Below are 16,040 nucleotides of genomic sequence, written 5' to 3'. Positions count from 1 at the left end.
CCAGGTATAAGGATGTCTCTATTTTGACATAAAGAACTGCCAAGATATCTATCATTGGTCACCGGTATTGTTTTCACACTGAATATGTAGAGAAAAAATAGTATACGATGCTATGGGAATCCTAAAGAACCCTATATACCCAAGCAGAAACATCTAAATATGAATAGCAGTGTGTTAAAAATATTTTCAGTAGAACTAATGACATGGCAGTGCATAGCTTGGCATATGGCTTCCTCCCAAACACTTGAGATTAAAAAAAATGCTGATATGCAATGAAGATGCCAGCTGAGTATTATATACAAGGGTTTTGTGCAGAGAAAAGTAAACTTATCAACAATATTCAGGATCTCACTTGAAAAATGTTTATAAGTCAGCTGTTTAGAACTCAGAATACATTCACGAAGGAAATAATATTATACAATGGGCTAAGCTCCTTAGGCCTAAACACTGATATCTATCTTAACTTACAAAAACTACTGAGCTAATGTACTCTAATATTTGTGAGAGTATAGGGTTTTTTTTTTTTTTTAATAAAACTAGTAACAGAAATTCTCTATAACATGTACATTGACAAAGCAATACAAAGGCAGGAACAGGGAAAATGCCACATTCACTGTTCAGCTGGGAAAGGTAGCCCAGGTGGAATGCTGGGCATGCAGAAAGGAAGGCAGGAGTTTTGGTGGGTGGGAGGTGAAGAGATTAATAAATCTAAAGCAGCAGTACAAATTATTATTCATAACTGAATATTAAAACTTACAAAATGCCAGTTCATAACATCCATGACAGAAACGTGGGGGGCCAGGAGTGTTTTAATTATGGTTTTCTTATTGAATTTACAGAAGTCTCTCTGTATTTATTTTAAACATTATAAAGTAAAAATTTAACTCTCATTTGCTTTACGAAAACTTTTCACAGCAGATTATTTGGATAAACAGAAACCATCAGATTTTATAATGAAATTTTTTATGGAGGTAATATTGGTTTACATTGTTGTCTGTGTATTAAAAGTACAGGACCGGGCCTCCCTGGTGGCGCAGCGGTTGAGCTATGGGTTGCGAAGCTGCTCGCGGCCTTTGCAACGCCGGTTTGATCCCCGGCTGCTTCCCGGCCACCGGAGGAGGGCCCCACTTGGTGCCCAGACCTCTCCTGCCGCCCGCTGCTCCCCTCAGCAGTGTACTTCGGTTCCTCTGCCTGCTCTGCTCCCCGCTCTGACTCTGGGGAATTCTCTCACCCTCCCGCACTTCTGACTGTACCCAGTGCTTGTATAAATATATAAATAAATCTTCAAAAAAAAAAAAAGAAGTACAGGACCTCCTCCCTCAGGTGGTGTTACCACACTGCACCCACCACCAAAGCACTCATAATCCATTGTGCTCCCTCCCCACTTTGTTCTAGTCCTTGCCCCTTCTCTCCTGTAGCCTCACATCTATAGTCATCTTTCTAGGGTTTATGGTTAATTCGGCTTTATCTGACCCTTTGTTTGTTCTCTCTATATTCCACATACAAATACATCATCCAGTATTTGTCTTTTTTCCTTAACTTATTTTGCTTAGCGTAATCCCCTCCAGCTCCATCCACGTTGTCACAAATGATAAGAGTTTATCTTTTTTGATAGCTGAGTAGTATTTCAGTGTGTGTGTAAACCACAATTTCCTCATCCACTTATCTATGTTGCTTCTACAACTTTGCTGTTATAAATAGTGCTTCAATGAACATAGGAATGCATGTTTCCCTTTGAATTAGTGTTTTTGCCTTCTTTGGATAGAGATGTAAGGGTGGAATTGCTGGGTCATATGGTAGATCCATTTTTTACGGTTTGAGAATCCTCCATACTCTTTTCCATAGGGACTGGACCAGACTACATTCCCATCAAAAGGTTTAATTATGGCTTGAAAATTTTATAGTGCTGTAAATGGAATCTTGACGACACAGAAAAAACATTTCAAACTAGTCGACTAAGAAGACTTTTCATTAATTGTCAAATTATCATTATTCTAGTCAAATTCTGTTCTGAAATACACAAAAAGACCGTATTTCTGAACTGTCAAAGTAAGCATCTTCGTTTTTGAATTCAGGTGCAGTACTGATTTGAAATCAGCACATTTTCTAGCTGCCAAAGTCAGGTGTTTGAGTGCATCTGAACTGAGCCCTGTGAACTCCCTAACAGCTCAGCACTTAGAAAGGGAGGAGGCAATTCTTTTCACAATGATCAAAGAGATACTGGGTTTCCCACTGTGGGATTAAACCTATAAAATGCTTTCCTTGCCTTTAATGAAGGTTAGTGGTAAGTTAAAGTTTTCTTTCTTGGGCAAATACTATCTAAAGTGAACACTACAGTCAGTCTACAGAAAGAGAAGTTTAGTTTCTTTGATATTTAAGAAAGTATCTAGAGCACTGGAAAAAAAGAGGAAAAATTCTATTTTTGAGCAATATATGATTAAAATGGCAATTCAAGATCCCTCATTAATAATTTTCTAAAGACTGGCCATATTTTTTTGCTACAAAGAAGTGAAACAACCTAATATAAGGATAACATTTAGAAAGTAGCATCAACTGAGATGTTTCAAACTCATATATTTAAAATATTTACACAAAGTGTAACTACTCACCTATGCCCTGAATTTTCCTTTATTCCCATCCATCCTTTGAATAGGTTTTGATGCAAATCCCAGTCAGCATCCCACATATCCTCCTGCATGGCTGCACCAAGCTGAACCTTGGGTTCAGCTAAAACAAGAAAACACGTTATGGCAAACACAGCCCTACAAGTATATTTACTTGTCAATCTTCCTTCAATTGATTTCTGTAGTACTAACAGATAGTGATGGACTTTAAAAATGGCAGCCTTTCATTACAAAATATTCTGGGGGTGTAAAGACCATTAGACAGAACAGCAAGATAACTTACATTTGGATAGGAAAGGCAAGCCAACGTAGCAATGATCCCCACACTGGAGTCCAGGATCAAAATAAATGTTTGCAATCTATAAAAAGGCACAGGAGACCTATGAATCCATATCCACAGAAGGTCACAATAAAATACTGATGGGAATTCTCAAATATAACATTTCCAAACCTTTGATTTTTTCCCTGGTTCCAGGTCTTCCTTATTGCCCCGAATTCGCTTATAGTAAAATCGCACATCTTCTGACAAAGATCGTATTTGTTGTATCTTTACCTTCTGTGAGAAGGAATTCATAATATTTAAACTTTGATGAACTATTTTCCCCTGAAGGAAGAAAACAAACAAACAAATTTACTTGTATATGGCTACATTTTCTTAAGGAGAACACATTTCAGAGTTATCAGACACATTTCTAGCAAACCAAAGTTCAAAGGACATCTTGAATTTTCACGAAAGCCCCCCAGAGTTTATATCTATAGCTATATATATATATATATATAAAATACACAAATATAACACATACACACACATACATATATATTTGTTGTTGTTTTAATGGACTGCTACAGAAAAATTAGTAGGACAAATCTCTGAAAGTATGAAAATGAATTAAAACAAAAATGCATCCATACATTTCATGTTAAAATAATGAGGATGCCAACAAGGGTACAATCAGATAGCTTTGAACAAATGAAATGGTGGCTATCAGTTCATTAAGGTTTGTTTACATGAAGATTAGGAAGAAACTGAATTTTTAAATCCAAAGCTAAACAAGACTAAAAAAACAAGTATTACTTTCCTTAGAAGACAATATGTTCTATTTAAAAAATATTATTTGTGCCAAAGTGAAACTAGATATCCTTTGAAAATACTGATTATCAAGATCTCACTTAAATAGCACATAGACTAAATCATTAACTACCCGATGATTGTTCCTATTAGCTACATGCTTCTCCCTATTATGGGATATCAGATTTTAAACAAAACATTAATCAAATATTAAATAATTAAATATTAAATGATTTAAATAATCCTCAATAGGAATCACATTAAAATCCTTCACTCTGAAAACAGAATTTTGTTTGAATAGAGAATTTTATCTTCTTTTTACCCGATTGCTAGCCAATTGAAAAAAAGATCATATCCACTGGTCTAGCATTTTTTATTAAAAGACATAGAAGTTTAAGGAAAAAGAGTTGAACAATAATGACATTAAGACTAACAACTCATCGTTTATAGTCTAGCCAGAGTAAAACACAGTAAAAAGACAGAGTCTCTGGGTGGCATGCCCTCCAGATATTCTATTGTTATTTCATTTGTCTCCTAGTAGTTACTTCCATTAGAGACTCAATCTTTAAAATTCAGCTCTGATGAGCAAAAACTTCAGATATTCATGGACTGAAATGCATTTAACTTTTTTCATGTTATCATGAAAGTTTCATGGCACCTTCATTCAGGTAGAAGTATACTTCCCTCATAGCAATTTATTTTTATACAACGTAGGGCAATTTCTATATCCTGCTTCACACCTATGAATCATGGGTGCATTTCCCATTCTAGATAGAAAACTTAGTGAGAGAAGGGACTATTTCTAATTTCTTTTTATATCACTTAAGGAACCTGGCATGACGTCTTACCTTAAAATAAGTGATTAATAAAGAATATTTGATATTACTGTTGCATTGTAGGAAGATAGAGGTAAAGGCAAAGAAAAAAATTAGCAAGAGAAAGTCTGTACATGATTGTCTTACTGGAAAGGAAGGTGGAAGAACCATATGTTTGGGGAAGCAAGTCAGTGAACCCACTGCGATCACAGCCTTCACAGGAATTGTTAGGATCTGTGGAGTGAAACAGCACACCATAAAGAAATGTGTTTAAGTCTGACACTGATCTTGATTGTTATTATATTCTTTTTCTGGGATTCAAATAAAACTCATCTTAAAATTCATATTAGATAAAACCAACTCATAAGCAATATTAAAATTACCCCTGAGTACTGATCAGTCTGTCCAATGTACACAGAAATACAATCAATTTTCATGTACTTTTAGTAATTCATTGAAAACATGGCAAATGAGACCAAACACTGGGGAAGGAATAAAGGATTCTTTTCATAAAAAGTTTCATTTTGTAGTTTATTAATTTTTAAATTGATAAAAAACCCGAGTATTTTCTAGTTACAGAACTTTATTTTTTATATATAGCAAAAATTAAAATCAAGTTAATTTATTTTTATTTTTTGTTTTTAATTATTCATAGCCCAAATAATCAAGAGTAACATCACCATGGAAAAAGACTGAAATTTCTTACTAATTTTCAACAAATTACTGACAAATGTAAGGGTAAAAAAAGTCATATACCACTAAGAAGGGAATGTAGACAACTGGCTTAGAGGTGCTCAGTTCACTGCCATTGTACAAGAAAATTTATAATGTCCAGAAATCATACATCTCACACATGAAAGAAACTTGATAGCAGCTGTTTGTAATTTGACAGTTTTAAAAATACACACATACAATGTATAAAATCCAATAAAAATCCATTAAACTGAAATAATCTTTTCCAAACTATCAATAAAAACTAAATTTCCATCAATTACATTTTATGATCTTTAGAAAATATAACACAAAAGCACTATCATGTGAAGGACAATCAAAGAGTACGCAAGTAAAAAGTGTAGGAAAATAGGCAGTTATTTAATAAAAAAGTTTTATTTTATGAATTTTGTAATGTTTGTAGTATTTGGCATTTTAAATTTGTAATTTGTTATAATTTCTTTTCTAGTCTAAGTTAATGTTATGATTAAATTTGTATTTTTAACTTTGCATTCCTTGTCTTTTTTTAAAATTTAATTCATTAATTAGAGGTAACACTGGTTTACATCACCATACATGATTCAGAGGAACAGGTCCGCACTTCTCAGATGTATGTCACCACACCCCACCCTACTCAGAGCACCCACATCCTTTCATCATATACTATTGAAACTCCCCTCCCCACTTTGTTCCCAACCCCCTCCTTCTCTAGTGGACTTAATTTTGCAGTCATTTCTAAACTTTGTTTTGGTTTAGTTCTGTTAGTTCCTTTTTTCCCCTCTAGATTCTACATATGACTAAAATCATCTGGTATTTTCTTTTTTCCTCTGACTTATTTCACTTAGTATAATCCCCTCCAATTCCAGCCATGTTGTCACAAATGGCAGGAGTTCATCTTCTTTTATAGCTGAGTAGTATTCCATCATGTGTATGTGCCACATCTTAATCCAGCCACCTGTTGTTGGGCACTTAGGTTATTCCCATAAATTGCTATTATAAATAGTGCTGCAGTGAACACAGGAGTACATATATCCCTTCAAATATGTGTTTTCGCATTCTCTGGACAAATGCCAAGGAGTGGAATTACTTGATAAAAATAGGTATCTATTTTTAGTGCATAGAGACAATACCCTACTCTTTTCCATAGGGGCTGGACCAGGTTACATTTCCACCAATAGTGTACGAGTGAGGTGGTATCTCACTGTGGTTCTGATTTGCATTTACCTGCTGATATGAGAATTTTTGAACAATTTTTTTTATGTGCCTGTAAGTCATTTGGATGTCTTCTCTGGAGAAGTGCTACTTAGCTCCTCTGCCCATGTTTCAGGGGTCTTTGTTCTTTTTTTTTTAACTAAGTTGTACAAGTTCTTTGTATATCCTAGATACTAGTTACTAGTCTCTTGTCAGATGTATGGTGTACAAATATTTTCTCCCGTTCAGTGGAGTGTTCTTTTGTTTTCATGATAAGTATTTTTTGTTGTACAGAGCTTTAAAAACAAGCTAATTTAAAACAATGTGTTGAATACTCTAGAATTTGAATCTTTACTCACATTCTATAAATAACTCCAGATACTCTTGAAGACATTTTTCTAATTCTTATTTTCTTCCATATTAACAAAAACTTGTCTCACTATGTACTTATATCTACCATGAGTGATAAGCAGGAATTCCTTGCTTTTGATGTATTCCCAACAAACCATTTATTATTAAATGACTCTGTTTGTTTTGAATTAGTTTTTTTTTATGTAGGGTTGCATGTGCTGAAAACAGGTAAAAGAACAAGGGTAGCAAAACTTGTTGAATTAGCAGTGTTCAACTTCCTAAAGAGTTTATAAATATTTTAAAATACTTAAGTTAAAATATTTGGGTTTGGCAGAAATTGTTGCATTCGAAATCTTATTGGATAGAACATGTCAAACCAGTCTTTAAAATGCTCAATCATTCTAATTTTGTCTACTGACTTTGATTTGACAATTTTGAGAAATTAAGATGTGTTTTTCTGATTTTTATCTTCCTTTTCAGAAATTTTACCAGGAGGATATTTATGACTGGAGAAATAATCAAGAGATATCTAGGTCAGAACTTTCAGCTAGGGTCTGTTTAATGCTATAATCATTTGTAAGCATGGTTCTAAGAGAACAGTTCTAAATATGCCAGGAGCAATTTTCTGAAGTTGTTTTTAGTTGAGAGGTTTGGGTTTTATCAGAAAACCATGAGCTAATGAACACCAATATTTTGCAAACTATTCTCAAAAGCTCAGTTTCTAAGCTGGTAAATTGTAACTGATAAATTGTAATTTCACGAGTAAATGTAATACTCAGTTTCTATAAAAACAAAAAAGAAGTGAATTAATCAGAAAAACCCCATTGCCATGAAATCCCCAACATAGTCCTTACCTCATAGTCTGTTGTGATCTGAATGGCTCCATCGTGAATCCCTTCCAGTTTTTTTGCAGTAAGTTTGACTCTGAATACTGCAAAATAGCCTGAAGCTAATATTACCTGTATGTAATAGATATCACATCATTCATTAACCTTGCTGGTTGATTTTCCTTAGAGAAAACAATGGTGATTCGTCAATGAAAAAGGCTATAGTGATAAAATGACTTCTAAATCCTAACTCATACCAGTATGGCACAGGATTACAGTATCAGCTTATTTGAATATGATATGGTATCAAATGAATTACCATCTCAAAATAATGCCCATCCCTGGATGTTTAACACTCATTCATTCCATGAGCCACTGAGAAAAATGGTTCCCTGAGGAACAGACTCTCAGCTGCCAAGCTGGGGAAGGATATGGTCTTCATGATGTACCACTCATAAACCTGCATGGCCAAAGAGGTTGAGGGCCAGAGAGCAGGGCCACTTCCTTCTACCAACCCTTCACTTTAGGGCACAGATATATACAAAGTTAGTTCTGCTTCAAGTTCTTATTTTAACTCTGTCATGTAATTTCTTCAAAGCAACTAAGATTGGATCTTATGAAAACACAAAATACAGAAGAGTTAAGTAATAAAAATTTGAAAGAAGAATGGGGATCTTACTTGTTTCCTCACACTATTCATCTTTTTAATTTGTGAAATTTCCAGTAAATATGAGATTCATTTTGTGAAGTTGCGCTTAAGTTATTTGTAGTTATTTTTAATCTAGAATTCACATTTATAGAAAAATGGTGAATGTTGATACACTAAACATACTCATGTTGTCCTTTTTAGAAGTATTTTCATGGTGGTTGTATGTGATTCTAACAATTTCATCATGATTCTAACTATACAAATCATAACATGAGTCTGAAGAGTACAGAGACATTTTGACAAATATATGTTTCATAAAGAACAGGAAGCTAATTCAGTTCATAGGTTTGGCTTTTTGGAAAACAGCTGACATCACAAACTTAAAAAATATTGTGGAAATTGTTATTTTGATGTTGACAACTTACTACTCACTACAACTTATTTTAAGTAAGGGTTTATAACAATGATCTCATTTTTCTGTCACTTATGTTTTACATAAAGACTAATTCCCAAACCCTAATTCTCAAATACACTTTATATTGTTAAGAGGACCTCTCAAGTTTAAATAGTACATGTTAACAGATGCTAGAAACTGCTAGAAAATGATTTCTACATCTAAAACTATCAATGTTTTATCAGGAGATAGATGTATAGACACACAGATACATGTATCTTCAACCACTAGGCTGAACCATATACATATATTATATATATATATATATATATATATGATCTTATGCTAACTACACTATTGAAAGGAAGGCATTAATAGTTTTATTATCCGTTTCCAACATTTTATTTGTATTTAAAAAATCTCAGCTATAGTGACTATTATTACTTCTCAAGGACATATACTGTTTTGTTTTAAAAGGAAGTTTTATTTCTGAATCAAACTTGAAACACTGTAGCTATTAAAAAGTAAATACCCATAAATCTACCACTATTCACAAATATCCAATTATGTAGCTTGAATGTGACCATTATAATTAGCATATATTTAGTAGTTTCCCACTTTTTTATAACTTCTTTTCTAATTTTTTATATTCAATATTTATTTTTATTTGCTTCAATATTCAATTATAAAATTATGATTTACTCTCTGTTGGTTTCTAGTTATTTGGAATTGTTAACAATGGTATTATAAATACTTTCATTCTCAGTTTTGGCCCTTTAAATTACTTCCATGGAAGAATTCCTAGCAGTGGTATATATTGCCAAACTGCTCTCAAAAAAAAAAAAAACAAACAAAAAAACCCAACAAAACTGTGTTGGAGGACCTTTCCAGTGGAAACTTTAAATCATTACCTATGACATTCAGTGGAAATATATTTGTCAACATTCTCTGTGCATAGGCACATGGGCTTTTTCTTTTATGAAACTGCTGTACGAAGATTCCCCCTCACCTACAGATGAGACACGTTACACTCCTTCACACACCAGGTGATTCTACCAATTCTGCTCTTACTAGTATGAGTTCCAAGTTGCCCTCTCAGTAGTGGTGAGAATTTAGACTGCTTTGTTTTCTGTTGTTTTAAGCCCCTTTATGAGCAAATGTTCATAGGTATAAGACAGAGTAAATGTGCCAGGGTAGCCCATGCAGGGATCAAACAATGCTTTGCCTCATAGAAATCTCTTCAAGTCAGTACAGAAAGTTGGCCAGAAGTAATACTGTGTAATTGAAAACATTTCCACCAATGTGCATGGCTATCTCTTTTGTCCAGTAAATTCAATGAAGCCTGTATTAGTTTAGTACTTAGATGAATTTGTCCGATAATTATTAGAAAAAGATAATTTTAAATTTTGCTTGTAATAGAACTTTTTATGACAAAAGTATAACTTAACTCCTTTGGGTTTCAAGTGCTCTCATCATAATAGGAGGGATTGTAAGATTACCTATAAGTAACCAACGCTATTGTAAATCTCAAAAAATATCAGGAATGGCCTTTTATTTGGAGTTGAGACATACACCTGAATTTAAGGAAACAATAAAAAAAGCTTACTTACATATGCCTGTTGGCCATTGGATTGGGGTCAAAATAAGGGGATTGCAATTGTATGGGGAATAAAAAAATAAAAATTAAATTAAAAAAAAAAAGCTTACTTACAGATGACTGATCTGATAAAGAGGATTTTTCCAACTCTGGAAGGCTTGAAATTATTGTTGTTCTATTTCCTCTTTCAGTAGCTACGAGTTCTATTGATAAACCATCTCCTATGATATGCCAACTTTTTATAGCCAACTGAAAAAGAGAAAAATATGAAAGTGATTACTGCAGCATTGGCATAAAAATTCTTATACGTGATTTAGAATAAAACATTATTATTATTACTATTTATACTGCAGTAACAGTGGTTTACCACACTGCACATGCTTCAAAGGCATAGGATCACACCACCTCAGATGAAAGTTATCACAACACACCCACCACTAAGACAACCTCAGCCCTCTGCTATTTTCTCCCTCCCCTCTTTGAAAAACAAATAAATATATATGTATATATTTACCTCAATTGGATTGCTATTTATAATTGCAAATAAAATATTACTTGCTTCTGTAGCACTAAGTATGCCAAAATCAATGAAACGTTCCTCTATTTTGGGTGGTAATACAAAGTACTGGAAAGAGATAAAAGAACTAGATTAAATGTAAAGTCAAGCTTATGGAAAAAATGTTATCAAGAGAAAGGAACTATATAAATATATAACATATACTAAGGTTTCCATGTTTATGTAAATAAACACATACACACATACAAAATATAATTGAGAACTTTGTACAGTGAAAAAATTTTGAGTAATCAGAAATGAAAATAGTTGCCTGAACTTTTATTTCTCCTCTGAACACACAGAAAAGAAGCAGGAAGCTCAAGTACTAGGAAAGATAAAGTGGAGCCATAAAGGATTAGGTGGTCTTTGTTCTGAGTAAAAATCATACATGCATGAAAGCAGCTAGAAATAGTAATCACTTAAGCTAAAACAAATGAAAAAGGACAGGGATCGTGTGGAAGGTTCCTGTAGCCCTAAAATTCTTAATGGTGTTGACTTTTTTTGAGAACTGTGTTTCTATATGTTCTAACTTTCTTTTTATCTTTCATTTATTACACTAAGGACTGCTTTGTTTGGATTTATTTTTTTCCTGGCTTATTTTCTGTAATGATTCTTTCCTTTTGTGCTGTATTTAGATTCCTGTTTCAACTGCATGTCTTTGCTACCTTACTTGCTTCTTTTTTCCTTTATTTTTTAAAAATTTATTTATGCATATAAAAGTTGGGGTGCAGGCCAGAGGTGCAGGGGGTGAGAGGATTCACCAGAGATAGAGTGGGGAACAGGCAGACTGACTGAAATACACTGCTGAGGGGAGCAGTGGGCAAGACAGGAGAGGTCTGCTGAGCCATGTAGGTCAGCTCCATGGCCAGGGATTGAATTTGTGCTGCAGTGGCTACGGATAGCTTCATAGTGCTGAGACTTAAACCCTTATGCCACCATGGAGGCCACCCACTTTATTCTTTTTTATGTCTTTTTATTTTTGTTGTCCGGACATTAGTCTTAGTAGTCTCCTCCCCTTTAATGCCTCCTGCATTATTTTTTACTACTGTTCATTATTTTACTTCCATTAAATTTGTTTTCTGCTTTCCCACAGTTATGCCAGTTTAAAAGTAAAACAGGGAGAGAATGTGCAAAAAATCTAAGTGGAGACTGTACTAAAAATCTAAGTGAAGACTGTACTTGAGAAGTCAAATATAGCACAAGGGGTAGTGGCTGCTGGGAAAGTGAGAACCAGTTATCTTGAAAGTACTAATTAGGGAGGAATCAAACCAAACTGTGGAGTACAGAAAAAAAAGGCAAAATGTAAGAGAGTACCGTATGGCTCCCTAGTCATATCAGAAAACACAAAATATGGGTGAAGAGTTTAAATTTTAAAGGTAGAGAGATAACATACTTACATCTAAAAAACCTGTATATACCCGTACAGGTAAATGAAATTTAGAAGCATTGGTAATAAGTAAAATGTTGTTATCAATGTGCATGGATGATGTTGACGGCATAAAAAACAGAGTGAAAATGTATCCTGATTCATTTGGAAGAATTAAGACTGGCTTGCTGAAGTTGTGAACCTAAAAAATGATGGGAGAGAAAAAAGCAATGTCAGCATCATCTAGTAGGTATATTAGTAAAATTAAAAGTATGAGTATTCCCAGACATACTTTAAACATTGTTTTGGCTTCTTCTGGTAGCAACACATCATGAATGAGGATGGCAAAACTGAAAGTATTAGTAAGGTAAATTGGCCTTTCCACAGGATCAGCAGGGCTGTCTCGGATGTGAAATAATGTTGCAGCATGATCAAATCCCAAATAGCTATTTGGAAAAAACAAAAATATAATCAAAATAAATCATTTTAATTTCCAAGTATTAATTTAAAATTCAGTTCTTTTGTTGTAATACTTTTTTTCAGCATTAAGGGCTGTTGTTAGAAAATTAGAACTAAAACACTCTAGTGATGGATCACATGATTTAAAACAACATTTAGCTCCTAAAATATTGACAGGTAATATAAAGAAGTATTTTTTACTGAATGTATTAAAACAAAATCAAGAACATACTAACAGAAAAGGCTTTAAGCTACTTTGAAAAAATGCTATCATAATTCAACTGCAAACAAACTGTTAAAATGAGTTCTAGTCAAGTTGGATATTAAACTATTATTGGTTAAAGTATAATTAGAAAGTCAACTACATATATTATTGCCCACTTGTAAAAAAAGTTGATTCTAAAAGAGTGTTTACAAGTTTATAAAGGAATATAAACAATTTTATTTCAAGTGACAATACACTTTAGCAAGCCACAGCCACTTGCAGGTTGCAAAAGGAATTGCAGAAAGAAATAGTTCAAGTTACTTAAATATTATTTAAAAATCACAGATTTACTTTTTATTGTAGTGCTGATGATTAAAACTTCATTTAAGTATAAATCATATCACCTCATTGACCTTTTTCTTCTAAGAAAGTAAAAAAATAAAATATAGATCTTTCACCTTTACAGTTGAGGTCACTATTTGCAACAGTAATTCACTGGAGTTTATGTGAATACAGCTACCACTTTTGCTAGGGTCAATTAGCAAGAAAACAATTTATTAGTAGTAAAAAGTCATAAAATTTATTTTAAAGAGAAACTCACCCATCTAAAACTTCTGCTTGATATGGTATTTCTAGTTTAGAATAACTCTTTTCCTTTGCTTTAACAGTTATTTTCCCAGAAAACTGAGATGGTTTTTTTGCTTTTGATGCTGAAAGGAAGCATAAAAAAAAACTCAACTCATCTGTTTAAAAAAAAGGATAAAATGGTGCCTTTTGTGACAAAATGGTTGAATCTTGAGATGATTATGCTAAGTGAAATAAATCATAAAGTAAAAGAATGTTACTCAAAGGTTTCACTCATTTTTAGAATATAAATAACCAACCAAAACAAACTGGCAAAGCACAACAAAAGTAATTCTTAAATTCTGTGAAAAATACACTGGTTACCAGAGGGGACTGGGGAAAGGAAAAAGAAGGGAAGGGAAGAGAGGGGATAGGACAGTGGCACTGGAGTTTGGTGGAGGGTTTAAAACATGTGCACACTGTTTACAATAGCTAAGCTTTGGAAACAACCCAAATGCCCAAAAATAGATGACTGGATCAAGAAGATGTGGTACATATATACCATGGAATATTACTCAGCATTCAAAAAAGATAAACACATGCAATTTGCAGCAACATGGATGGCGCTGGAAGGGATCATGCTCAGCGAAATAAGCCAAAAAGAAAAAGAAAAATACCGGATGGTCTCACTCATAGCAGGAATCTAGAAAACTTAAATAAGGGACCAGGAAAATGAATAACTATAAGAAAGTGAAAATCAAAATCAACAAAAAACTATGAACCAGAGACACTTTTAGGGGGGTGGGGGCGGGAGGGGAGGGATTGGGGTCAGAATGGGGGGGCTGCAATTGTATGGGGAATATAACAATAAAATTTATAAAAAAAAAAAACCTTAAAAAAAAATAAAACATGTGCACATATGGAAGAGTGAAGTTATATTCCACAAATTATAGTTATGTAAACAAATCACAGATTGAAAAAAAGTTCAGCTTTCAAACATACAGAATATTTTTATAACATTTTAAATAATCATATTTTTCACAAAGAAAAGGAAAATATTTTTAATTTTCCTATAATAGGATAAATATAGGGAACTATCAAGTGAACACAGTTCGAGAGGAAAAACACTATTTTAGCTACTTCTCTATGGACATAAGCTTTGACTTAACTTACAGCAGAGTTTTACAACCTCAGTATTATCAACATTTCAGGACAAATTTTTTTTGGGGTGTGGGTATCCGGAGCATTGTTGGATATTTAGCAGCATCCCAAACCTCTACTTGCTAGATATCAGTAGCACCCCAGTTGTGATAACCAAAAACATCTATAACATTGATAAATGTCCTCTGAGAAGCAGAATTGTCTCCTATTGAGAACTGCTAGTTTATATCTGCATTGAGAAAGAGATAATACTTTTTGCTTTTATTTAAATATCACTAAAGCAGCAGGGTGTAAGAAAAATAAAGAGCTGTGAGCTCTGAACTTCTTATGTTAGCCTAACCTAACTCATGGTGTAAGAGGAGAGATATCTCCTCCCTGCCATAATTCTACCCTCATAGATGAAGTAAAATCTTTAAATTTTTATAGCAGTTTTGAATAATTCCACTTGGAAAAAAAATAATTCCACTTGGAATTATAGAAATGATTCAGCTGGATCCAACCTGGGTACCCACTGGTTGTTCCTTTCAAAGCAAATAAAGAAGCTGTTTATCTTTATCCCCTTTAAAAATGGGATACTTCCACTAATGAGAAGAATTTACATGTGAGTGTTACAAATGTGTGTTATTCAACTTTAGCACAAGACAACAAAAAAATGGTATGATGTCTAATATGTAGATATGTATAGTGACTTTAGATTTTTAAAACTCCCATTAAGCCTCATTTCCTTCTGCTTGCTGTACAGTTATTTTTGGATGCTTTTAATGTTTCACTCTTTATTCTGATATGAGACTGATCACAAAGGCTACAATTTCAGCACTTCAATGGTATCTTAAGATATAGTCAGTGAAGTGGTAAAAATATCAAGGAACTTCAGTTAAGAAAAGAATAAAAATAGTGACTGGATGAGAAAAATACTTGTTTTGTAAGTGAACAGGTAAAGTTAAAATATATAGTGCATTCTGAAAATATTAAACGTTAAATAAAGCCCTTTTGAGGCCATCATTGATGCAGCAGAGGGCCAGACTAAAGTTCAATCTCTTTGCGACTTCTGACCAGAGCAAGAACTGTAAAAGGCACTTCAATGCACCTTCCCACATTCACAGGAAGATTTTGTCTTCTTCTCTTTCCAAAGAGCTGAGACAGAAGTAAAAATGTTTGATCCATGCCCATCTGAAAGGATGATGTTCAGGTTGTACGAGGACATTACAAAGTGCAGCAAATTGGCACAGGAGTCCAGGTTTACAGAAATATGTCATCATCCTGAACAAGTACAGTGAGGAAGGAGCATGGCACAAGTGTCCACGTGGGCATTTACCCCAGCAAGGTGACTGTCACTAAACTGAAAGCTGGACAAAGACCACAAAAATATCCTGAACACAAAGTCAAATCTCACAAAGTAGGAAAGGAAATGGGTGATTTTAAGGTGGAAACAATGCAGGAATAAAGTATTCTTACACACAATTTTCATTAGAAATTGCTAAACTGGAAAAAAAAAATGAAA

The 16,040-nt window shown here is 33.6% G+C and overlaps 1 protein-coding gene across 1 annotated transcript in view; it reads right to left on the bottom strand.

The window, feature by feature from the left end:
* TMEM131 (transmembrane protein 131) overlaps positions 1 to 16,040 on the bottom strand; it is a gene marked incomplete at both ends in the record, with an annotated part of 137,563 nt that overhangs the window by 37,670 nt on the left and 83,853 nt on the right. Inside the window, 10 exons of the mRNA XM_084235665.1 lie at positions 2,610 to 2,727; positions 2,908 to 2,983; positions 3,076 to 3,228; positions 4,656 to 4,742; positions 7,616 to 7,720; positions 10,343 to 10,477; positions 10,743 to 10,853; positions 12,182 to 12,352; positions 12,443 to 12,596; positions 13,416 to 13,524. Of these exons, the coding sequence (XP_084091791.1) occupies positions 2,610 to 2,727; positions 2,908 to 2,983; positions 3,076 to 3,228; positions 4,656 to 4,742; positions 7,616 to 7,720; positions 10,343 to 10,477; positions 10,743 to 10,853; positions 12,182 to 12,352; positions 12,443 to 12,596; positions 13,416 to 13,524 (1,219 nt within the window). The remainder of the gene's footprint in view (positions 1 to 2,609; positions 2,728 to 2,907; positions 2,984 to 3,075; positions 3,229 to 4,655; positions 4,743 to 7,615; positions 7,721 to 10,342; positions 10,478 to 10,742; positions 10,854 to 12,181; positions 12,353 to 12,442; positions 12,597 to 13,415; positions 13,525 to 16,040) is intronic.

Source organism: Talpa europaea (genome assembly GCF_964194135.1).
Source record: "Talpa europaea genome assembly, chromosome: 6".
In the NCBI taxonomy this organism is placed as follows: domain Eukaryota; kingdom Metazoa; phylum Chordata; class Mammalia; order Eulipotyphla; family Talpidae; genus Talpa; species Talpa europaea.
The sequence above is the reverse complement of the archived record's forward strand: the minus strand, read 5'-3'. Positions and strand labels throughout refer to the sequence as shown.